The sequence below is a fragment of the Miscanthus floridulus genome, unplaced genomic scaffold (genome assembly GCF_019320115.1).
Source record: "Miscanthus floridulus cultivar M001 unplaced genomic scaffold, ASM1932011v1 os_1004, whole genome shotgun sequence".
In the NCBI taxonomy this organism is placed as follows: domain Eukaryota; kingdom Viridiplantae; phylum Streptophyta; class Magnoliopsida; order Poales; family Poaceae; genus Miscanthus; species Miscanthus floridulus.
The window spans coordinates 1,255-27,611 of record NW_027097461.1 but is presented as its reverse complement, the minus strand read 5'-3'; the positions used below and the strand labels follow the sequence as shown (position 1 = coordinate 27,611).

At 41.4% G+C, this 26,357-nt stretch overlaps 5 protein-coding genes across 5 annotated transcripts; 1 reads left to right on the top strand and 4 right to left on the bottom strand.

Moving 5' to 3' along the window:
* Positions 1–1,366: 1,366 nt before the first annotated feature.
* On the bottom strand, positions 1,367–2,074 carry LOC136533598 (kafirin PSKR2-like). Its single transcript, XM_066526152.1, has one exon. The coding sequence runs from the start codon at positions 2,072–2,074 to the stop codon at positions 1,367–1,369; it is 708 nt and encodes a 235-aa protein (XP_066382249.1).
* A 5,151-nt stretch (positions 2,075–7,225) lies between these two features.
* On the bottom strand, positions 7,226–7,591 carry LOC136533595 (kafirin PSKR2-like). Its single transcript, XM_066526149.1, has one exon. It carries the CDS (start codon positions 7,589–7,591, stop codon positions 7,226–7,228), a length of 366 nt encoding a protein of 121 aa, XP_066382246.1.
* A 4,812-nt stretch (positions 7,592–12,403) lies between these two features.
* On the bottom strand, positions 12,404–13,111 carry LOC136533596 (kafirin PSKR2-like). Its single transcript, XM_066526150.1, has one exon. It carries the CDS (start codon positions 13,109–13,111, stop codon positions 12,404–12,406), a length of 708 nt encoding a protein of 235 aa, XP_066382247.1.
* A 4,814-nt stretch (positions 13,112–17,925) lies between these two features.
* On the bottom strand, positions 17,926–18,633 carry LOC136533597 (kafirin PSKR2-like). Its single transcript, XM_066526151.1, has one exon. It carries the CDS (start codon positions 18,631–18,633, stop codon positions 17,926–17,928), a length of 708 nt encoding a protein of 235 aa, XP_066382248.1.
* A 2,077-nt stretch (positions 18,634–20,710) lies between these two features.
* On the top strand, positions 20,711–25,936 carry LOC136533594 (uncharacterized). The gene is made up of 6 exons (XM_066526148.1): positions 20,711–20,871; positions 22,770–23,054; positions 24,358–24,433; positions 24,506–24,565; positions 25,287–25,406; positions 25,850–25,936. The coding sequence occupies exons 1-6, from the start codon at positions 20,711–20,713 to the stop codon at positions 25,934–25,936; spliced, it is 789 nt and encodes a 262-aa protein (XP_066382245.1).
* Positions 25,937–26,357: the final 421 nt, after the last annotated feature.

Sequence of the window (26,357 nt, the reverse complement as noted above, 5' to 3'; positions counted from 1 at the left end):
TTAAATATAGCAAACAGATCCACAAATATACCAAATTTTAACATGGAACACCACATGTTGTATGTTGAGAGTCGAAAAAGTTTCAAGGTCAAAAGAGAAAAAAATAAAATTATTTGGCGAGTGCCAAATAGTTACACTCGGCAAACATATTTCTTTGCTGAGTGCCTAGTTTTGCCGAGTGTTTTTTTTTTCTAGTTTGCCGAGTGTGTTTTACATCGTTTGCCGAGTGTTTTTTCGCAGCACTCGGCAAAAGGCTTGTTTGCCGAGTGGCTGAGGAAATGCACTCGGCAAACATAAAAACACTCGGCAAATAGCCAGTTTCCGGTAGTGATCTTAGCTGGGTTTTCGAATTGTGATATGTTAGAACCAAGTTATATATATGCAGATTGTATTGTATTTGTTGGAGTAAATATTCTTGTTATTACTAAACTCTAAGACTTGCAAGTTGAAAATTTTAGTATGTGACTCTATGTGGATATGACTAAACTTTAATCTGGGGACATTACTTTTGGGTTTTGATAGCCCCACTCTAAATCATATTATAGTCGGTGTGGTGCCCATCAACAAAGATCCCATCTTTGGTAATGCTACCTAGCAGAAAAGTGAGCTACCATGTTGTGCAGTCAATTTGACGCAAGTTTGGTGTCCCTCTTTAAAATTTGCTCGAACATATTCGTGGGTAATTAAACTTCACGTTCATCATAATTTTTTTTTGGCGACGAGTTTTATACTTTGTTGTTATGTACTTCCAAATTGTTACTGATAGGGTCTAGTTGATTTAATGCCCTCGGCCTTGTCAAGTTCATGGGCTCCAATTATTTCCTTATTTTTCTACAATATTATGGTGTCTTGCACAATTTTGCTCCTTGATAAAAACACACGCACCAAATATTTACTAGAAAAAATAATTAAGAGGTGTGACTTTGCATACCAACTTTGCATGCACATATACGTTTACTCATGAACTTCTATTATGTTTTCCTTTGTATACGTGCACCTGACTTGAAAGACAATGGTCAAAGCATATGTGCCCATGACTTTCTTAAAACAACATACCATAGATGCAAGTACTCAACTACACGCACGTACAGTCGCATCTATTTCACAAACACCCACGCACACAGCCAAATGAGAACGCTCAAGAGGTCAGGCTGGCACATCTTGATATTGATGATGTAATGTGGTATTCTCTACGTATTAATCAAGCACGTGGCTGTAGTTATGATTTGATATTTTTCAATTGATTATACACAGAAAAAAAATTAAGGATAGACTCAGATAAATCTCAATCAATGTATTGATTATTTCTAGGAAGTTGCACACGCCGACACAAGAACATTGTTATCAAGTACAACTCATTTGTATTCTAGAAGATGGCACCTCCAACGTTGGGTTGCTGCCACGACAAGGCAGGGTTAATCAAAGACATCTGGTTGAATGGCAGCAATTGTTGCTGCTGCAGGAAGGCGGCAGCCAACGGGTTAGCCAGTGCCAATGGGTTAACTGGGAGCAGCTGTTGTTGCTGGTGGTAGGCAGCGGCGGTTGCAACAGCCGACTGGATAATCGGAAGCGGCTGCTGCTGTTGCAGGTATGCAGTGGCGTTCGCCACAGCTAGTTGGTTGAATGGAAGCAGCTGTTGCCGTAGCAAGTAGGCGGCAGGGTTCGCCACGGCTAGTTGCCTGAGCGCTGGCAGAAACTGTTGTAACTGTTGTTGTTGCAGATATTCAATGGCATTCGCCGTAGCCAGTGGGTTTGCAGGAAGCAGCTGTTGCTGCTGCAAGTAGGCAGCAGGGTTTGCCACAGCTAGTTGACTAAGCGCTGGCAGGAACTGCTGCTGTTGCAGTTGCGCTACGATGGTCTGTACTAGTAGGTGAGCCGAGGATTGCTGTTGCAATTGGGCAATTGGTTGTTGTAAGATGCTCGCCGTGAGCACCTGTTGTAGCCTATAGGCCCGTAGAACTGGGTGTTCATAGCCTGCAGCAATAGCTGGTGAGCACTGCGGAATGATGAATGCAGTTGTAGCGCTGACCGACAGAGCAAGGAGTGCAAGGAGGGCAAATATCTTGGCAGCCATTGTTGCTAAAATGTTGCTAGTGCGTTTCACTTGGCAAGTTTTTGATTGCTATCAGTGATATGGGTGGTGGATTAGCTATTGCTTTGGGGCCTATTTATACAAGTGAGAGCTCATGTATATCTGTTCAGATCTCGGATTTCGCCAAAAAACGAATGAGCTAGAGATGATATGGCACCTAGTCAACTTCGACGCTTAGTTATCAGTTTTGTTGGATTATATGGTATGTGCTGGCAAGATAGTGTCCACTACGTGCTATAAAAAGTGTCCTTTTCTATAGGAGTTCTGTAGATACATGAGGAATGACATACGTGACAACTTCACCTTTACACATGACAAAGCCTTCGCCACATCATATTTGTTCCACTTTATAAACATGATGGGCATGTAATGTTATGACTTGCTCATGTGAATCAAAGTGTAACGCCCCGTATAGGAACACCACCGGAGGCTACCAAACAACATCTAAATTTTATTATGTCTGCAAATCATTAAAAATTTTGGCAGAGTTTCCCTAGTATTCTGGGCATCTAAACAGGTAAATCACATTACAAAGGCGATATAATTACCAACGATAGTATCAAAGGAACCATCCCAATAGCAAACATCGTCTCATCCAAATCAATCATTAAGCAACCTCTAGTTAAGGAAAGCATATGTAAATTAGGTGTTCGTATCATGAAGGTGCTACCCCCGGTTCCCATGCATGCTGCTGTCATTTAGTACGTAAAAACCAAATAAACACAAGGGTGAGTAAAAACACTCGGCAAGTACAATTAGAACCGAAAGAAGAAAGTCAACGTTGTCCGCGAGCGAAAATCAGAACATCCAAGAACAGTAGTTTTCGTCTGAAACGGACAACACTCGAATCCTTAGCATTTATCGGTAAAGCCAAGCAAGTGGGGCCAGCACTTACTTGCAGGAACCTGAACACAAGAACCAAATTGCACCTCCGGATAAACCAGCACTAGAATTGAATGTAAAAGAAATCGTGAAACTTGAACTTGAATATAAAAACCAAATTGCACATCCGGATCCACCGAAGCAGGAATTGAATTTAAAAGAACACTCGGAACTTGAATCATATAGCACATGAAACAATTGAATCAATTGAAAACTCAAACAAGAGGCATAAGCCTATACATAGGTTCGTCATGCACTTGCCTTAAGTTTGGCGAGAATCCGGCATGCGTGCCACCCTCGGCAACGGCGCTTCCCACACCCGAGGAGCAAACTACTATAGGAACTAATCCACATCGATCACGAAGCTATTTTATAAAAGCTCAATTAAACCTCTCAGTCGAACCCTAATATGTCAATTCTCATATTTTTAGAAGATCCGGTAAAATTTGAGTTCCTTGCTGTTTTGACCATAACTCTCAATTATATTATCCAAATGCAGCAAATAAATACATCTCGGATATCTACAGAAAATTTCCTATTATTTGGTTTAGAAATCCAGCCCCAATTCTAAATCTAAATACCTCGAAAATAGATAAAAGATTTATGCACAGAGAATATGTCTGGCGAGAAAGCAGCACTGTTTTGGGCATAACTTATCGGATTTGAATGAAATCAGCACCGTTGGGAAGATAAAAATGAGAGCTGTGACTTTTGTTTAACTCACCTGTTGAGATAATTTACAGATTATTCCCAGAAATTCGGCGATTCAATCTGCATAATTAGAGCATACTCCAAATTGATCTACCAGTTACAAATTGACTTGTACACGTACGTAAGTGCTGCCTCTACGTCCTTGTTAAGACAGCTGCCACAACAGAAACCTTAATTTCGCAAAGAACTAAATAGATCCCCATAAGTCTAACCTTTTCTTTCCTCCTCTTTCTTGCCCCAATTCTCTTTCTGCTATTTCCCTTTGGCTTCACGACAGTGGCCTCCCAGGATCTATGCGCCAGCAGTAGCTAGCCTTGCTACTTCCAGCAGCTTCACGTAGGAGCACCAAGATTAGATGAAAGCAACTCACGGGAAAACAATAACTAGAGTAGAAACTGAGGTACAGAAGCGAGGATGCATGCAAGATGCGTGCTACTTCCAGCGAGGGAAGACGACCTGGCAAGGGGACCTCCTCAAACGTTGGCAGCTTGAACGAGACAGAGAGACAGGAGTGGTGCGAACAAAGGAAGAGCTCAGGCGAGAGGCGGCGGCAGGAACAGTAGGATGCGGCTCTGAACAAAGCAGCGTGAGGAAGAGCCGGTGGCATAATGGGGCCTTTTTCTTCTTCTTATTAACCGGTCAGGAAACCAAACCCTAAATCAGATCCAATGGTCTAAATTTAACGGTTCCTCCTAAATTCATCCAACCTCCAAACGAAACATGTTAGTACTCAAATGAATTCGTTTCGACGAGATCTGCACAACCACGGTGTCCGATCGCCCATATGACTCCCGGTTCAAATAGTCAAAATTTGCTCGTCTCATTAGTCCGTTCGGTCAACTTATTAATTTTGTATTAAAAAAATTCTGGATATTACACAAAGCCTTTATCAACGGACTTTGTTGTAGCATTGTACTCATCATGGTTGAAGTATATACAGTAGTTATGTGAGAAGCTATCAAGCAGCGAATGAACAAATGCTGCTAGACCGTGACTAATTGAAGTCCCAGTATGTATAAAATGCATGCACACGCATAGAATATACAAAACTGGAATGCTTACTACTATCTTGGCCACTGCCACACACTCCCTTTGTTCTGGATTACAATTCACTTTATTTTTGTCTAAAATCAAGCTTGTCTAACTTTGAAAAAGTTTTAAATAAATCTTGACAACAAAAATGCACTATCAAGACATATGCAATGAAGAATTCAATGAAACAAACTTGATGTTCAAGATTTTTGGTAATTTTTCTAAGAAATATGTCAAAGGTAGGTAAGATTACCTTTGGGAAAAGCTAGAGCAAGTAATAAACAGGAGCGGAGGGGCTATATGTTGAACTCTACCTCTTGATTCAAATAGAAGTACATCTAATTTTCACTAAACTCATGCTTAAATTATTTCCATATAGTAAGGAGAATGATAAGTTTGATGCCACTTTTGTTCCTTCCACCATCTATGATATGAATCTGCCCTTCAATATACAGATGAAGAGGATCATGGCCAACCTCCTAGCTGTTCGAAACAAAAGTCGTTTGGGCTCAAAGGCATAGATCCATTCAAGAAAAAAAACAACACGATCATTAACATAAACCTTGCTCAGTTGTGCTGCAAAAACTCAAGATAAAGAAGACTAAGATGGGGCTTGCGTTGATTTTTTATGCGAAAAACTACAACATCCAGACTTGAAGTTCCATGACAACCCACTCCATCATATTCGTCTTCACTAGAATAGTGAGCACATAGGTACACATATATTAATTCCGTGGATTCGAATCAAAGATATTTCGGATTTCCCTACACACGACCTGAATCTTGTCCAAAAGAATCTCTGGAACATTCGGATAATAACCTTAATCTCTAGGACTGGACATTAATTTTAGGCTAAGCAAATCCAATAAGGCTAAAAACATTTAAAAATAGTAACTTCTGTTGACACATAATCAGAGCGAGACCAACAAAATCTTCATGGCTTCATTTACTATTCCTTGTTCATTTACAAAGCAATGCATTTCATGATTCTATAATAATTTGCTTTATGGGTGCTCAAATAGATATGATAATATATCTGTTCTAGTTTTATATAACATGTGAGTTAAGGTTACATTGGTTCTAGTGCTATGAGCTACCCCTAGTAAACCGTCGTGTCAGTAATAAACTTCTGGATTTGTTTAGATTTAAGATTTTAGAACATGAACTTTTTCACATTCTACACATAGATGAAAACTACAATCCATTGGACTAGGCTCGGTGTCAGAATGGCACTCCAGGTGGGTTCTCTCTCTACAGACCAGTAGGATGGCGGTGGACGTTTAGTACTTTAATCTGGGGACGTTACTTTTGGGTTTTGATAGCCCCACTCTAAATCATATTATAGTCGGTGTGGTGCCCATCAACAAAGATCCCATCTTTGGTAATGCTACCTAGCAGAAAAGTGAGCTACCATGTTGTGCAGTCAATTTGACGCAAGTTTGGTGTCCCTCTTTAAAATTTGCTCGAACATATTCGTGGGTAATTAAACTTCACGTTCATCATAATTTTTTTTGGCGACGAGTTTTATACTTTGTTGTTATGTACTTCCAAATTGTTACTGATAGGGTCTAGTTGATTTAATGCCCTCGGCCTTGTCAAGTTCATGGGCTCCAATTATTTCCTTATTTTTCTACAATATTATGGTGTCTTGCACAATTTTGCTCCAAGATAAAAACACACGCACCAAATATTTACTAGAAAAAATAATTAAGAGGTGTGACTTTGCATACCAACTTTGCATGCACATATACGTTTACTCATGAACTTCTATTATGTTTTCCTTTGTATACGTGCACCTGACTTGAAAGACAATGGTCAAAGCATATGTGCCCATGACTTTCTTAAAACAACATACCATAGATGCAAGTACTCAACTACACGCACGTACAGTCGCATCTATTTCACAAACACCCACGCACACAGCCAAATGAGAACATTCAAGAGGTCAGGCTGGCACATCTTGATATTGATGATGTAATGTGGTATTCTCTACGTATTAATCAAGCACGTGGCTGTAGTTATGATTTGATATTTTTCAATTGATTATACAGAGAAAAAAAATTAAGGAATAGACTCAGATAAATCTCAATCAATGTATTGATTATTTCTGGGAAGTTGCACACGCCGACACAAGAACATTGTTATCAAGTACAACTCATTTGTATTCTAGAAGATGGCACCTCCAACGTTGGGTTGCTGCCACGACAAGGCAGGGTTAATCAAAGACATCTGGTTGAATGGCAGCAATTGTTGCTGCTGCAGGAAGGCGGCAGCCAACGGGTTAGCCAGTGCCAATGGGTTAACTGGGAGCAGCTATTGTTGCTGGTGGTAGGCAGCGGCGGTTGCAACCGCCGACTAGATAATCGGAAGCGGCTGCTGCTGTTGCAGGTATGCAGCGGCGTTCGCCACAGCTAGTTGGTTGAATGGAAGCAGCTGTTGCCGTAGCAAGTAGGCGGCAGGGTTCGCCACGGCTAGTTGCCTGAGCGCTGGCAGAAACTGTTGTAACTGTTATTGTTGCAGATATTCAATGGCATTCGCCGTAGCCAGTGGGTTTGCAGGAAGCAGCTGTTGCTGCCGCAAGTAGGCAGCAGGGTTTGCCACAGCTAGTTGACTAAGCGCTGGCAGGAACTGCTGCTGTTGCAGTTGCGCTACGATGGTCTGTACTAGTAGGTGAGCCGAGGATTGCTGTTGCAATTGGGCAATTGGTTGTTGTAAGATGCTCGCCGCGAGCACCTGTTGTAGCCTATAGGCCCGCAGAACTGGGTGTTCATAGCCCGCAGCAGTAGCTGGTGAGCACTGCGGAATGATGAATGCAGTTGTAGCGCTGACCGAAAGAGCAAGGAGTGCAAGGAGGGCAAATATCTTGGCAGCCATTGTTGCTAAGATGTTGCTAGTGCATTTCACTTGGCAAGTTTTTGATTGCTATAAGTGATATGGGTGGTGGATTAGCTATTGATTTGGGGCCTATTTATACAAGTGAGAGCTCATGTATATCTGTTCAGCTCTCGGATTTCGCCAAAAAACGGATGAGCTAGAGATGATATGGCACCTAGTCAACTTCGACGCTTAGTTATCAGTTTTGTTGGATTATATGGTATGTGCTGGCAAGATAGTGTCCACTACGTGCTATAAAAAAGTGTCCTTTTCTATAGGAGTTCTGTAGATACATGAGGAATGACATACGTGACAACTTCACCTTTACACATGACAAAGCCTTCGCCACATCATATTTGTTCCACTTTATAAACATGATGGGCATGTAATGTTATGACTTGCTCATGTGAATCAAAGTGTAACGCCCCGGATAGGAACACCACCGGAGGCTACCAAACAACATCTAAATTTTATTATGTCTGCAAATCATTAAAAATTTTGGCAGAGTTTCCCTAGTATTCTGGGCATCTAAACAGGTAAATCACATTACAAAGGCGATATAATCACCAACGATAGTATCAAAGGAACCATCCCAATAGCAAACATCGTCTCATCCAAATCAATCATTAAGCAACCTCTAGTTAAGCAAAGCATATGTAAATTAGGTGTTCGTATCATGAAGGTGCTACCCCCGGTTCCCATGCATGCTGCTGTCATTTAGTACGTAAAAACCAAATAAACACAAGGGTGAGTAAAAACACTCGGCAAGTACAATTAGAACCGAAAGAAGAAAGTCAACGTTGTCCGCGAGCGAAAATCAGAACATCCATGAACAGTAGTTTTCGTCTGAAACGGACAACACTTGAATCCTTAGCATTTATCGGTAAAGCCAAGCAAGTGGGGCCAGCACTTACTTGCAGGAACCTGAACACAAGAACCAAATTGCACCTCCGGATAAACCAGCACTAGAATTGAATGTAAAAGAAATCGTGAAACTTGAACTTGAATATAAAAACCAAATTGCACATCCGGATCCACCGAAGCAGGAATTGAATTTAAAAGAACACTCGGAACTTGAATCATATAGCACATGAAACAATTGAATCAATTGAAAACTCAAACAAGAGGCATAAGCCTATACATAGGTTCGTCATGCACTTGCCTTAAGTTTGGCGAGAATCCGGCATGCGTGCCACCCTCGGCAACGGCGCTTCCCACACCCGAGGAGCAAACTACTATAGGAACTAATCCACATCGATCACGAAGCTATTTTATAAAAGCTCAATTAAACCTCTCAGTCGAACCCTAATATGTCAATTCTCATATTTTTAGAAGATCCGGTAAAATTTGAGTTCCTTGCTGTTTTGACCATAACTCTCAATTATATTATCCAAATGCAGCAAATAAATACATCTCGGATATCTACAGAAAATTTCCTATTATTTGGTTTAGAAATCCAGCCCCAATTCTAAATCTAAATACCTCGAAAATAGATAAAAGATTTATGCACAGAGAATATGTCTGGCGAGAAAGCAGCACTGTTTTGGGCATAACTTATCGGATTTGAATGAAATCAGCACCGTTGGGAAGATAAAAATGAGAGCTGTGACTTTTGTTTAACTCACCTGTTGAGATAATTTACAGATTATTCCCAGAAATTCGGACGATTCAATCTGCATAATTAGAGCATACTCCAAATTGATCTACCAGTTACAAATTGACTTGTACACGTACGTAAGTGCTGCCTCTACGTCCTTGTTAAGACAGCTGCCACAACAGAAACCTTAATTTCGCAAAGAACTAAATAGATCCCCATAAGTCTAACCTTTTCTTTCCTCCTCTTTCTTGCCCCAATTCTCTTTCTGCTATTTCCCTTTGGCTTCACGACAGTGGCCTCCCAGGATCTATGCGCCAGCAGTAGCTAGCCTTGCTACTTCCAGCAGCTTCACGTAGGAGCACCAAGATTAGATGAAAGCAACTCACGGGAAAACAATAACTAGAGTAGAAACTGAGGTACAGAAGCGAGGATGCATGCAAGATGCGTGCTACTTCCAGCGAGGGAAGACGACCTGGCAAGGGGACCTCCTCAAACGTTGGCAGCTTGAACGAGACAGAGAGACAGGAGCGGTGCGAACAAAGGAAGAGCTCAGGCGAGAGGCGGCGGCAGGAACAGTAGGATGCGGCTCTGAACAAAGCAGCGTGAGGAAGAGCCGGTGGCATAATGGGGCCTTTTTCTTCTTCTTATTAACCGGTCAGGAAACCAAACCCTAAATCAGATCCAATGGTCTAAATTTAACGGTTCCTCCTAAATTCATCCAACCTCCAAACGAAACATGTTAGTACTCAAATGAATTCATTTCGACGAGATCTGCACAACCACGGTGTCCGATCGCCCATATGACTCCCGGTTCAAATAGTCAAAATTTGCTCGTCTCATTAGTCCGTTCGGTCAACTTATTAATTTTGTATTAAAAAAATTCTGGATATTACACAAAGCCTTTATCAACGGACTTTGTTGTAGCATCGTACTCATCATGGTTGAAGTATATACAGTAGTTATGTGAGAAGCTATCAAGCAGCGAATGAACAAATGCTGCTAGACCGTGACTAATTGAAGTCCCAGTATGTATAAAATGCATGCACACGCATAGAATATACAAAACTGGAATGCTTACTACTATCTTGGCCACTGCCACACACTCCCTTTGTTCTGGATTACAATTCACTTTATTTTTGTCTAAAATCAAGCTTGTCTAACTTTGAAAAAGTTTTAAATAAATCTTGACAACAAAAATGCACTATCAAGACATATGCAATGAAGAATTCAATGAAACAAACTTGATGTTCAAGATTTTTGGTAATTTTTCTAAGAAATATGTCAAAGGTAGGTAAGATTACCTTTGGGAAAAGCTAGAGCAAGTAATAAACAGGAGCGGAGGGGCTATATGTTGAACTCTACCTCTTGATTCAAATAGAAGTACATCTAATTTTCACTAAACTCATGCTTAAATTATTTCCATATAGTAAGGAGAATGATAAGTTTGATGCCACTTTTGTTCCTTCCACCATCTATGATATGAATCTGCCCTTCAATATACAGATGAAGAGGATCATGGCCAACCTCCTAGCTGTTCGAAACAAAAGTCGTTTGGGCTCAAAGGCATAGATCCATTCAAGAAAAAAAACAACACGATCATTAACATAAACCTTGCTCAGTTGTGCTGCAAAAACTCAAGATAAAGAAGACTAAGATGGGGCTTGCGTTGATTTTTTATGCGAAAAACTACAACATCCAGACTTGAAGTTCCATGACAACCCACTCCATCATATTCGTCTTCACTAGAATAGTGAGCACATAGGTACACATATATTAATTCCGTGGATTCGAATCAAAGATATTTCGGATTTCCCTACACACGACCTGAATCTTGTCCAAAAGAATCTCTGGAACATTCGGATAATAACCTTAATCTCTAGGACTGGACATTAATTTTAGGCTAAGCAAATCCAATAAGGCTAAAAACATTTAAAAATAGTAACTTCTGTTGACACATAATCAGAGCGAGACCAACAAAATCTTCATGGCTTCATTTACTATTCCTCGTTCATTTACAAAGCAATGCATTTCATGATTCTATAATAATTTGCTTTATGGGTGCTCAAATAGATATGATAATATATCTGTTCTAGTTTTGTATAACATGTGAGTTAAGGTTACATTGGTTCTAGTGCTATGAGCTACCCCTAGTAAACCGTCGTGTCAGTAATAAACTTCTGGATTTGTTTAGATTTAAGATTTTAGAACATGAAGCTTTTTCACATTCTACACATAGATGAAAACTACAATCCATTGGACTAGGCTCGGTGTCAGAATGGCACTCCAGGTGGGTTCTCTCTCTACAGACCAGTAGGATGGCGGTGGACGTTTAGTACTTTAATCTGGGGACGATACTTTTGGGTTTTGATAGCCCCACTCTAAATCATATTATAGTCGGTGTGGTGCCCATCAACAAAGATCCCATCTTTGGTAATGCTACCTAGCAGAAAAGTGAGCTACCATGTTGTGCAGTCAATTTGACGCAAGTTTGGTGTCCCTCTTTAAAATTTGCTCGAACATATTCGTGGGTAATTAAACTTCACATTCATCATAATTTTTTTTGGCGACGAGTTTTATACTTTGTTGTTATGTACTTCCAAATTGTTACTGATAGGGTCTAGTTGATTTAATGCCCTCGGCCTATGTCAAGTTCATGGGCTCCAATTATTTCCTTATTTTTCTACAATATTATGGTGTCTTGCACAATTTTGCTCCAAGATAAAAACACACGCACCAAATATTTAATAGAAAAAATAATTAAGAGGTGTGACTTTGCATACCAACTTTGCATGCACATATACGTTTACTCATGAACTTCTATTATGTTTTCCTTTGTATACGTGCACCTGACTTGAAAGACAATGGTCAAAGCATATGTGCCCATGACTTTCTTAAAACAACATACCATAGATGCAAGTACTCAACTACACGCACGTACAGTCGCATCTATTTCACAAACACCCACGCACACAGCCAAATGAGAACGCTCAAGAGGTCAGGCTGGCACATCTTGATATTGATGATGTAATGTGGTATTCTCTACGTATTAATCAAGCACGTGGCTGTAGTTATGATTTGATATTTTTCAATTGATTATACAGAGAAAAAAATTAAGGAATAGACTCAGATAAATCTCAATCAATGTATTGATTATTTCTGGGAAGTTGCACACGCCGACACAAGAACATTGTTATCAAGTACAACTCATTTGTATTCTAGAAGATGGCACCTCCAACGTTGGGTTGCTGCCACGACAAGGCAGGGTTAATCAAAGACATCTGGTTGAATGGCAGCAATTGTTGCTGCTGCAGGAAGGCGGCAGCCAACGGGTTAGCCAGTGCCAATGGGTTAACTGGGAGCAGCTGTTGTTGCTGGTGGTAGGCAGCGGCGGTTGCAACAGCCGACTGGGTAATCGGAAGCGGCTGCTGCTGTTGCAGGTATGCAGCGGCGTTCGCCACAGCTAGTTCGTTGAATGGAAGCAGCTGTTGCCGTAGCAAGTAGGCGGCAGGGTTCGCCACGGCTAGTTGCCTGAGCGCTGGCAGAAACTGTTGTAACTGTTGTTGTTGCAGATATTCAATGGCATTCGCCGCAGCCAGTGGGTTTGCAGGAAGCAGCTGTTGCTGCTGCAAGTAGGCAGCAGGGTTTGCCACAGCTAGTTGACTAAGCGCTGGCAGGAACTGCTGCTGTTGTAGTTGCGCTACGATGGTCTGTACTAGTAGGTGAGCCGAGGATTGCTGTTGCAATTGGGCAATTGGTTGTTGTAAGATGCTCGCCGCGAGCACCTGTTGTAGCCTATAGGCCCGCAGAACTGGGTGTTCATAGCCCGCAGCAGTAGCTGGTGAGCACTGCGGAATGATGAATGCAGTTGTAGCGCTGACCGAAAGAGCAAGGAGTGCAAGGAGGGCAAATATCTTGGCAGCCATTGTTGCTAAGATGTTGCTAGTGCGTTTCACTTGGCAAGTTTTTGATTGCTATCAGTGATATGGGTGGTGGATTAGCTATTGATTTGGGGCCTATTTATACAAGTGAGAGCTCATGTATATCTGTTCAGCTCTCGGATTTCGCCAAAAAACGGATGAGCTAGAGATGATATGGCACCTAGTCAACTTCGACGCTTAGTTATCAGTTTTGTTGGATTATATGGTATGTGCTGGCAAGATAGTGTCCACTACGTGCTATAAAAAGTGTCCTTTTCTATAGGAGTTCTGTAGATACATGAGGAATGACATACGTGACAACTTCACCTTTACACATGACAAAGCCTTCGCCACATCATATTTGTTCCACTTTATAAACATGATGGGCATGTAATGTTATGACTTGCTCATGTGAATCAAAGTGTAACGCCCCGGATAGGAACACCACCGGAGGCTACCAAACAACATCTAAATTTTATTATGTCTGCAAATCATTAAAAATTTTGGCAGAGTTTCCCTAGTATTCTGGGCATCTAAACAGGTAAATCACATTACAAAGGCGATATAATCACCAACGATAGTATCAAAGGAACCATCCCAATAGCAAACATCGTCTCATCCAAATCAATCATTAAGCAACCTCTAGTTAAGCAAAGCATATGTAAATTAGGTGTTCGTATCATGAAGGTGCTACCCCCGGTTCCCATGCATGCTGCTGTCATTTAGTACGTAAAAACCAAATAAACACAAGGGTGAGTAAAAACACTCGGCAAGTACAATTAGAACCGAAAGAAGAAAGTCAACGTTGTCCACGAGCGAAAATCAGAACATCCATGAACAGTAGTTTTCGTCTGAAACGGAGAACACTTGAATCCTTAGCATTTACTGGTAAAGCCAAGCAAGTGGGGCCAGCACTTACTCGTAGGAACCTGAACACAAGAAACAAATTGCACCTCCGCATAATAAACCAGCACTAGAATTGAATGTAAAAGAAATCATGAAACTTGAACTTGAATATAAAAACCAAATTGCACATCCGGATCCACCGAAGCAGGAATTGAATTTAAAAGAACACTCGCAGCTTGAATCATATAGCACATGAAACAATTGAATCAATTGAAAACTCAAACAAGAGGCATAAGCCTATACATAGGTTCGTCATGCACTTGCCTTAAGTTTGGCGAGAATCCGGCATGCGTGCCACCCTCGGCAACGGCGCTTCCCACACCCGAGGAGCAAACTACTATAGGAACTAATCCACATCGATCACGAAGCTATTTTATAAAAGCTCAATTAAACCTCTCAGTCGAACCCTAATATGTCAATTCTCATATTTTTAGAAGATCCGGTAAAATTTGAGTTCCTTGCTGTTTTGACCATAACTCTCAATTATATTATCCAAATGCAGCAAATAAATACATCTCGGATATCTACAGAAAATTTCCTATTATTTGGTTTAGAAATCCAGCCCCAATTCTAAATCTAAATACCTCGAAAATAGATAAAAGATTTATGCACTAGAGAATATGTCTGGCGAGAAAGCAGCACTGTTTTGGGCATAACTTATCGGATTTGAATGAAATCAGCACCGTTGGGAAGATAAAAATGAGAGCTGTGACTTTTGTTTAACTCACCTGTTGAGATAATTTACAGATTATTCCCAGAAATTCGGCGATTCAATCTGCATAATTAGAGCATACTCCAAATTGATCTACCAGTTACAAATTGACTTGTACACGTACGTAAGTGCTGCCTCTACGTCCTTGTTAAGACAGCTGCCACAACAGAAACCTTAATTTCGCAAAGAACTAAATAGATCCCCATAAGTCTAACCTTTTCTTTCCTCCTCTTTCTTGCCCCAATTCTCTTTCTGCTATTTCCCTTTGGCTTCACGACAGTGGCCTCCCAGGATCTATGCGCCAGCAGTAGCTAGCCTTGCTACTTCCAGCAGCTTCACGTAGGAGCACCAAGATTAGATGAAAGCAACTCACGGGAAAACAATAACTAGAGTAGGAACTGAGGTACAGAAGCGAGGATGCATGCAAGATGCGTGCTACTTCCAGCGAGGGAAGACGACCTGGCAAGGGGACCTCCTCAAACGTTGGCAGCTTGAACGAGACAGAGAGACAGGAGCGGTGCGAACAAAGGAAGAGCTCAGGCGAGAGGCGGCGGCAGGAACAGTAGGATGCGGCTTTGAACAAAGCAGCGTGAGGAAGAGCCGGTGGCATAATGGGGCCTTTTTCTTCTTCTTATTAACCGGTCAGGAAACCAAACCCTAAATCAGATCCAATGGTCTAAATTTAACGGTTCCTCCTAAATTCATCCAACCTCCAAACGAAACATGTTAGTACTCAAATGAATTCGTGTCGACGAGATCAGCACAACCACGGTGTCCGATCGCCCATATGACTCCCGGTTCAAATAGTCAAAATTTGCTCGTCTCATTAGTCCGTTCGGTCAACTTATTAATTTTGTATTAAAAAAATTCGGGATATTACACAAAGCCTTTATCAACGGACTTTGTTGTAGCATCGTACTCATCATGGTTGAAGTATATACAGTAGTTATGTGAGAAGCTATCAAGCAGCGAATGAACAAATGCTGCTAGACCGTGACTAATTGAAGTCCCAGTATGTATAAAATGCATGCACACGCATAGAATATACAAAACTGGAATGCTTACTACTATCTTGGCCACTGCCACACACTCCCTTTGTTCTGGATTACAATTCACTTTATTTTTGTCTAAAATCAAGCTTGTCTAACTTTGAAAAAGTTTTAAATAAATCTTGACAACAAAAATGCACTATCAAGACATATGCAATGAAGAATTCAATGAAACAAACTTGATGTTCAAGATTTTTGGTAATTTTTCTAAGAAATATGTCAAAGGTAGGTAAGATTACCTTTGGGAAAAGCTAGAGCAAGTAATAAACAGGAGCGGAGGGGCTATATGTTGAACTCTACCTCTTGATTCAAATAGAAGTACATCTAATTTTCACTAAACTCATGCTTAAATTATTTCCATATAGTAAGGAGAATGATAAGTTTGATGCCACTTTTGTTCCTTCCACCATCTATGATATGAATCTGCCCTTCAATATACAGATGAAGAGGATCATGGCCAACCTCCTAGCTGTTCGAAACAAAAGTCGTTTGGGCTCAAAGGCATAGATCCATTCAAGAAAAAAAACAACACGATCATTAACATAAACCTTGCTCAGTTGTGCTGCAAAAACTCAAGATAAAGAAGACTAAGATGGGGCTTGCGTTGATTTTTTATGCGAAAAACTACAACATCCAGACTTGAAGTTCCATGACAACCCACTCCATCATATTCGTCTTCACTAGAATAGTGAGCACATAGGTACACATATATTAATTCCGTGGATTCGAATCAAAGATATTTCGGATTTCCCTACACACGACCTGAATCTTGTCCAAAAGAATCTCTAGAACATTCGGATAATAACCTTAATCTCTAGGACTGGACATTAATTTTAGGCTAAGCAAATCCAATAAGGCTAAAAACATTTAAAAATAGTAACTTCTGTTGACACATAATCAGAGCGAGACCAACAAAATCTTCATGGCTTCATTTACTATTCCTTGTTCATTTACAAAGCAATGCATTTCATGATTCTATAATAATTTGCTTTATGGGTGCTCAAATAGATATGATAATATATCTGTTCTAGTTTTATATAACATGTGAGTTAAGGTTACATTGGTTCTAGTGCTATGAGCTACCCCTAGTAAACCAGTCGTGTCAGTAATAAACTTCTGGATTTGTTTAGATTTAAGATTTTAGAACATGAACTTTTTCACATTCTACACATAGATGAAAACTACAATCCATTGGACTAGACTCGGCGTCAGAATGGCACTCCAGGTGGGTTCTCTCTCTACAGACCAGTAGGATGGCGGTGGACGTTTAGTACTTTAATCTGGGGACGTTACTTTTGGGTTTTGATAGCCCCACTCTAAATCATATTATAGTCGGTGTGGTGCCCATCAACAAAGATCCCATCTTTGGTAATGCTACCTAGTAGAAAAGTGAGCTACCATGTTGTGCAGTCAATTTGACGCAAGTTTGGTGTCCCTCTTTAAAATTTGCTCGAACATATTTGTGGGTAATTAAACTTCACGTTCATCATAATTTTTTTTTGGCGACGAGTTTTATACTTTGTTGTTATGTACTTCCAAATTGTTACTGATAGGGTCTAGTTGATTTAATGCCCTCGGCCTTGTCAAGTTCATGGGCTCCAATTATTTCCTTATTTTTCTACAATATTATGGTGTCTTGCACAATTTTGCTCCAAGATAAAAACACACGCACCAAATATTTACTAGAAAAAATAATTAAGAGGTGTGACTTTGCATACCAACTTTGCATGCACATATACGTTTACTCATGAACTTCTATTATGTTTTCCTTTGTATACGTGCACCTGACTTGAAAGACAATGGTCAAAGCATATGTGCCCATGACTTTCTTAAAACAACATACCATAGATGCAAGTACTCAACTACACGCACGTACAGTCGCATCTATTTCACAAACACCCACGCACACAGCCAAATGAGAACGTTCAAGAGGTCAGGCTGGCACATCTTGATATTGATGATGTAATGTGGTATTCTCTACGTATTAATCAAGCACGTGGCTGTAGTTATGATTTGATATTTTTCAATTGATTATACACAGAAAAAAAATTAAGGATAGACTCAGATAAATCTCAATCAATGTATTGATTATTTCTGGGAAGTTGCACACGCCGACACAAGAACATTGTTATCAAGTACAACTCATTTGTATTCTAGAAGATGGCACCTCCAACGTTGGGTTGCTGCCACGACAAGGCAGGGTTAATCAAAGACATCTGGTTGAATGGCAGCAATTGTTGCTGCTGCAGGAAGGCGGCAGCCAACGGGTTAGCCAGTGCAATTGGGTTAACTGGGAGCAGCTGTTGTTGCTGGTGGTAGGCAGCGGCGGTTGCAACAGCCGACTGGATAATTGGAAGCGGCTGCTGCTGTTGCAGGTATGCAGCGGCGTTCGCCACAGCTAGTTGGTTGAATGGAAGCAGCTGTTGCCGTAGCAAGTAGGCGGCAGGGTTCGCCACGGCTAGTTGCCTGAGCGCTGGCAGAAACTGTTGTAACTGTTGTTGTTGCAGGTATTCAATGGCATTCGCCGCAGCCAGTGGGTTTGTAGGAAGCAGCTGTTGCTGCTGCAAGTAGGCAGCAGGGTTTGCCACAGCTAGTTGACTAAGCGCTGGCAGGAACTGCCGCTGTTGCAGTTGCGCTACGATGGTCTGTACTAGTAGGTGAGCCGAGGATTGCTGTTGCAATTGGGCAATTGGTTGTTGTAAGATGCTCGCCGCGAGCACCTGTTGTAGCCTATAGGCCCGCAGAACTGGGCGTTCATAGCCTGCAGCAATAGCTGGTGAACACTGCGGAATGATGAATGCAGTTGTAGCGCTGACCGAAAGAGCAAGGAGTGCAAGGAGGGCAAATATCTTGGCAGCCATTGTTGCTAAGATGTTGCTAGTGCGTTTCACTTGGCAAGTTTTTGATTGCTATCAGTGATATGGGTGGTGGATTAGCTATTGATTTGGGGCCTATTTATACAAGTGAGAGCTCATGTATATCTGTTCAGATCTCAGATTTCGCCAAAAACGGATGAGCTAGAGATGATATGGCACCTAGTCAACTTCGACGCTTAGTTATCAGTTTTGTTGGATTATATGGTATGTGCTGGCAAGATAGTGTCCACTACGTGCTATAAAAAGTGTCCTTTTCTATAGGAGTTCTCTAGATACATGAGGAATGACATACGTGACAACTTCACCTTTACACATGACAAAGCCTTCGCCACATCATATTTGTTCCACTATATAAACATGATGGGTATGTAATGTTATGACTTGCTCGTGTGAATCAAAGTGCAACGCCCCGGATAGGAACACCACTGGAGGCTACCAAACAACATCTAAATTTTATTATGTCTGCAAATCATTAAAAATTTTGGCAGAGTTTCCCTAGTATTCTGGGCATCTAAACAGGTAAATCACATTACAAAGGCGATATAATCACCAACAATAGTATCAAAGGAACCATCCCAATAGCAAACATCGTCTCATCCAAATCAACCATTAAGCAACCTCTAGTTAAGCAAAGCATATGTAAATTAGGTGTTCGTATCATGAAGGTGCTACCCCGGTTCCCATGCATGCTGCTGTCATTTAGTACGTAAAAACCAAATAAACACAAGGGTGAGTAAAAACACTCGGCAAGTACAATTAGAACCGAAAGAAGAAAGTCAACGTTGTCCGCGAACGAAAAATCAGAACATCCATGAACAGTAGTTTTCGTCTGAAACGGACAACACTTGAATCCTCGAAATAGTAGTTTCCATCTGAAACGGACGAACTTGAATCCTTAGCATTTATCGCTAAAGCCAAGCAAGTGGGGCCAGCACTTACTCGCTGGAACCTGAACACAAGAACCAAATTGCACCTCCGGATAAACCAGCACTAGAATTGAATGTAAAAGAAATCATGAAACTTGAACTTGAATATAAAAACCAAATTGCACATCTGGATCCACCGAAGCAGGAATTGAATTTAAAAGAACACTCGGAGCTTCAATCATATAGCACAGGAAACAATTGAATCAATTGAAAACTCAAACAAGAGGCATAAGCGCATACATAGGTTCGTCATGCACTTGCCTTAAGTTTGGCGAGAATCCGGCATGCGTGCCACCCTCGGCAACGGCGCTTCCCACACCCGAGGAGCAAACTACTATAGGAACTAATCCACATCGATCACGAAGCTATTTTATAAAAGCTCAATTAAACCTCTCAGTCGAACCCTAATATGTCAATTCTCATATTTTTAAAAGATCCAGTAAAATTTGAGTTCCTTGCTGTTTTGACCATAACTCTCAATTCTATTATCCAAATGCAGCTAATAAATACATCTCGGATATCTACAGAAAATTTCCTATAATTTGGTTTAGAAATCCAGGACCAATTCTGACTCTAAATACCTCGAAAATAGATAAAAGATTTATGCACAGAGAATATGTCTTGCTAGAAAGCAGCACTGTTTTGGGCATAACTTATCGGATTTGAATGAAGTCAGCACCGTTGGGAAGATAAAAATGAGAGCTGTGACTTTTGTTTAACTCACCTGTTGAGATAATTTACAGATTGTTCCCAGAAATTCGGCGATTCAATCTGCATAATTAGAGCATACTCCAAATTGATCTACCAGTTACAAATTGACTTGTACACGTACGTAACTGCTGCCTCTACGTCCTTGTTAAGACAGCTGCCACAACAGAAACCTTAATTTCGCAAAGAACTAAATAGATCCCCATAAGTCTAACCTTTTCTTTCCTCCTCTTTCTTGCCCCAATTCTCTTTCTGCTATTTCCCTTTGCCTTCACGACAGTGGCCTCCCAGGATCTATGCGCCAGCAGTAGCTAGCCTTGCTACTTCCAGCAGCTTCACGTAGGAGCACCAAGATTAGATGAAAGCAACTCACGGGAAAACAATAACTTGAGTAGTAACTGAGGTACAGAAGCGAGGATGCATGCAAGATGCGTGCTACTTCCAGCGAGGGAAGACGACCTGGCAAGGGGACCTCCTCAAACGTTGTCAGCTTGAAGGAGACAGAGAGACAGGAGCGGTGCGAACAAAGGAAGAGCTCAGGCGAGAGGCGGCGGCGGGAACAGGAGGATGCGGCTCTGAACAAAGCAGCGTGAGGAAGAGCCGGTGGCATAATGGGGCCTTTTTTTTCTTCTTATTAACCGGTCAGGAAACCAAACCCTAAATCAGATCCAATGGTCTAAATTTAACGGTTCCTCCACTACCGGAAACGCGTGCTTTGCCGAGGGCCTGATGCTTTGCCGAGGGCCAAATCTCGGGCACTCGGCAAAGACACTCTTTGCCGAGGGCCAGCCACAGGAGCCCTCGACAAAGAACGGCCCTCGGCAAAGAGGCCTTTGCCGAGGGTCCGGCCCTCGGCAAAGACAGGCCCACTGCAAATCAAATCTTTGCCGAGGGCCGTGGCCCTCGGCAAATTAGGCCCGTTGGGTCACAGCGGCCATTCCCGTCAAGCTTTGCCGAGGGCCACCCGTTAGGCCCTCGGCAAAGGGTTTTTTTTCTGTGAAACCAGTTTTTCGGCAAAAATAATTTTTAAAAAAGTCTTTGCCGAGGGCCCTAGACCAGGCCCTCGGCAAATATTTTTTTTTGGAACCACTTTTTCGACCAAATTTTTTTTTTATAAATCGTCTTTGCCGAGCGCCCAAGGCGAGGCCCTCGGCAAAGAAGCCCTTTGCCGAGGGCCCGAGGCGAGGCCCTCGGCAAAGAAGCCCTTTGCCGAGGGCCAGGCTAGGCCCTCGGCAAAGATTTTTTTTTTGGTTTTTTAGCCCAGTTTTTTTGTGGTGCTACAATACATTGTTTTGAACTCAATTTTAAAATTTGGGCCAATTTTGACTTTTTTTGTATATTTCCTTAATTTATTTCGATTCGTTGATTTTTTCGAATATGTCAAATTTGAACTGCAGGTGCATGGAATATTGCAATATAGTGTTTCAAAAAATATTATTCATGTTAATTGGTGCATGTTGAGTCCCTATCCACGAACTCGCATCAAATTTCGCGCATCTTCTTCGCGTAACATGACGACCGACTTGCCGAAAAAGTGTTTTAAAATTATATAAAATCCATACGAAGTCCAAAAATCATGAAACTTGGCGAGATGTCATGTTATCGTATGTGTAGGCTGTGGTAAAAAATTGAGAAGGTTTCGAACGAGTTGCGACGTCAGATGCCTGAAACCTAGACATCTCCACATGTGATCTCAACATGTGTAGGCTGCATGTCACATGTGGAGGGGTTTTAGGCATCCGACGTCACAACTTGCTCGAAACCTTCTCAATTTTTTACCACAACCTACACATGCGATAACATGACACCTCGACAAGTTTCATGATTTTCGGACTTCGTATGGATTTTATATAATTTAAAAACACTTTTCCGACAAGTTCCTCGTCATGTTACGTGAAGAAAATGCCCGAAATTTGATGCGAGTTCGTGGATAGGGACTCAACATACACCAAATACTATGAATAACATTTTTGAATGACTAAATTGCATTATTCCATCCAATTGCAGTTCAAATTTGAAATATTCGAAAAAATCAACGAAAATAAATAAATTAGGAAAATATATCAAAAAAAGTCAAAATTGGCCCAAATTTTAAAATTGAGTTTTCAATAATGTATTATAGCACCAAAAAAAACTGGGTTCAAAAAACCAAAAAAAAAATCTTTGCCGAGGGCTTAGCCTGGCCCTCGGCAAAGGGGATCTTTGCCAAGTGCCTGGCCAATAGCCCTCGGCAAAGAAAATTTAAAAAAAATAAAAAAAAATCTTTGCCGAGGGCCCTGGATCTGGGCCCTCGGCAAAGTGCCCAACCCTAAATCAGCCAGCGGCCTGGCCCAAAATCCCCGCCCACATTTCATACGCCGCTGCTGCACGCCGCCGCCGCTGCTCGCCCCCCCCCCCCCCCCCGCCGCCCGGCGCGCCCCGCTGCCCCACCACCGCGCCGCCCAAGCTCACGCGCTAGCGAAAGCTGCGCCACGTCGATGTTGGCAGCGTCGACGTCGAGCCCGGGGACCTTGGCATCGACGACGACGTCTCCGACAGGTCCTCCTCCTCCTCCCCGCCGCAGCAGAGGGGCCGCTCCTCTGCCTCCGAGGCCATCGGGATCGCAGTCGGCACCCCCATCTCCAGGTCCGCCAGCTCCAGGGAGGGCGGCGCGCAGCCGCCTAGGTCCGCGTCCTCGCCCGTCCTGCACCCGCTGCCGCTGCCCTCGCCCAGGCTGCCGGACCCGCTCGGGATCGCCGATGGGTGGGGCGACAGGACGACGCTCGTGGCCAGGTGCGGTGTTTTCTGCTTCCAAAATAAATCGCCCCTTTTTCTTCTTTCGCCCAATTTAATCGGAATTCAATTTGATCGCATGGATGACTGTATGTGTAGCATGGCTCGATTTGATTGCCTGTAGATTCTAATCACGTGTGTAGGGGAAGTGCTACATTTGCAGTCAATTTGCAATTGGCATTGTAGTATGATTCCGTAGTTCCAACAATCGGTTGAAAGGCGTTTATGATTATTCGGGGATCCTAAGCATGTATTGAGATGTGGAAATGTAGGAACAAAGGGGATTGGGACTGTCTCTGTACTAGAATGTTTGTTTCAACTGAATTTTCGAGCAGTTGACAATTGCTCATAACAGACATCTACTACTATTGCCCTACAGTTCACCTGTTCTGGATAGAAGTCAACGAAAAAGGGGCTCTGCTTTTTAGTTCATCATGTAATCTTTGGGGAGTCTTGCAGATTGAAGATCGTTTTTACATTTACCTGGAATACGTTCACCCGGGTTCAATTAATAAGTATGTCAAACAACATTATGGAGCAATGATAGAATCAGTTATTCGCAACTTCACCCGCCATATTCTAAGGCGTCTAGCATTTTTGCATGGCCAAAAGATTATGCATAGGTATGCAAATCCCTGTCATTGTTCAAATGCATTTTTTGTGTGCCAGGTCAACTGGTATGTTGACTTGTGGCTTGGTTCCTAGTTCTTCTGTCTTGCTTAGGAGCTTCTAGTAAACTTTCGCAATTTTAGATTTTCCCACACAAAACTTTTTAGGAGAAACTTTCCCACAAAATACTTATTTGTTTAATTTTTCTCACATAGATGCTATGTTCTTTCTTATGTTGGCTTACTAGACTTTGGTATGCAAATTGGTTATTGCATCCGAGATCCAAATGCATCACTGTTGGAGTGTTGGTTATATTGGTCATCCCTTATCATGATACCTTGTCGTTTCTGTGGTCATTTGAACATATATAGGATGGGAGATGAAGGAGCTATGGTCTCATTTTTTTTTAAAAAAAGAGTACTCATGAAAGTACATAAAAATAGGAACTTTGTTGACAACCATGAGCAGAAATAAAACTCAAGCCATCTTATTCAATGCCTTAGCTCACCTAGGCGAATATATGAAAAGGTGGAGGGCATAGCTTGTGTATCAAAGCTGAGCAACCTCAAACAAAAGTTTTCAAAAGAGTAACATGGAGTGCACCTCTCAGTAAGGTTTTGATTGCTATATACTAATGCATCTGCTTTCAGTTTGTGTCATTTATGTAAAAGGCAATGAAAATATACAGTTACAGGGATATCAAAGGAGCAAATCTGCTAGTTGATGTTCAGGGTGTAGTCAAATTGGCTGACTTTGGAATGGCCAAGCATGTGAGTATAGACTCATGAGTTCAGTAACATTTTTCATGTGGCACCATTGACACCATTTTCTCCTTTTACCAGTTAAGTACTGCAGCCCCTAATCTTTCACTGAAGGGAACACCATACTGGATGGCCCCAGAGGTATCTTAAGATATTCCTTGTATTACTACCAACTTTTCATGCAACTAAGTATCAATTTAATTTTCTATGTACAACATGTGACCCCCGCCCCCCCCACCCCCCACCACACACACACACAAACTTTGGTCTGTATAAAATTGTAATGTTGCATAACACGATAATACTATGATTTTTATCTAACCTTACACTGTTTTCAGCATGGGTTGTCAATTACAGTGTGAACTCGAGTAATATGCTCAGGCAAGATCGTGAAAAAAAAACATTGGGAGCTCAGAAGTTCTGTACTTACTGAAACTGCAAAGCACAGTGAGACTCCAGAGCCTGTTGCATGGGCTGCTTAAAGTCAGTGTGTGCAACAAAGGAATAAGAACATATATTATGTTGATGGGCTATGAAGCTCTCTTAACTTTGTACGAAATGCATTTGTAATCAAAATAAATATTATTTGATATATGAACTCACAAACGGGCAGTTAGTTAGGCAACCAATTGTGAGACATACAAAATAAAACAACAGTAGCTCATTTCTCTAGTTCACAGCTTGGGTGGCAGTTTTTTTTAATGAATTAGTTAGCCTTTAGTAGAAAGCCAATTTGGCTTGTCAAATGAGCCTTTTACTGTATTTTGCTGCTTCATGTGTTTATTTTTATATCAAAGTTAGTAACATGCTTGTGACTAGAAATTTATTTGTACTGTTATTGATAAAATTTTTCTTTCTTCAGATGGTTCAAGCTACACTAATGAAAGATGTAGGCTATGATCTCGCTGTTGATATATGGAGTCTCGGCTGCACCATCATAGAGATGTTCGATGGAAAGCCTCCTTGGAGTGATCTTGAAGGGGTAATAACTTGAAGTATGCTTATATTTTACAATAAATTCTAGCATGTATTTGCATGACTCAAATTTTCCTAGTGTGCTTAAGCTCACTTAAAATGAAGCACTTTCCCTGTGTCATCCTTCAGTTGTGCTATCTGTGCTCCCTTCGTTACAGGCTTACGATATTTGCCCCATAGTGATCTCGGGATCCTTGACCAACCAAAATTATTGGTGCTTCTGGAAGCACCGAAGCAGTATTTGAGTCTTACATACATACCTGTTATGCTAATAGTCCTATATATATTTACATAATAGGTGAGGCCATCTGACTGCTCAAAGCCACAAGAATTGTGAAACTATCATGTCAATAACACCCACTGTTCTATACAAGAGAGGTCGAGTGTGATAAAGTTCCAAAACTGTTTTCCCGGATTACTCACACATGCAATCTCTGCTCCTTTGTGCAGCCTCCGTCCGCGGGTTCCAATCAATTTGGTAGTGCATCACCGGGTGATTCCGCCTTTTCTTCACCACCGTCTCATAGGCTACCTTGATGAGGACTAGTGCTAGGTGATGTGGTTGGACTTTATTGTAATATTTGTGGTTTATTGTTCTGACTTGTGCTTGGATTTCATGAACTTGTCGTAATAAACATGTGAATGATGATGAACATGTGACTTGTCGTTGTAATATATTGTGATTTGTGGTTCACAATTATGGTTGTGATATATTGTGAGAAAATGGGTTCTGTGTGATATATATATATATGTGATGGTTGATATATATATGTATATATATGAAATGCTTGTGTCGATGGAATGCAAAAAAAAAAATTAAATTTCTGCCTCTTTGCCGAGGGCAATGACCAAGGCCCTCGGCAAAGAAGGGTCCTTTGCCGAGGGCCGTCCCATTGCCCTCGGCAAAGAATTTTTTTAAAAAATAAAATTTCTGCAACATTTCTTTGCCGAGGGCCAT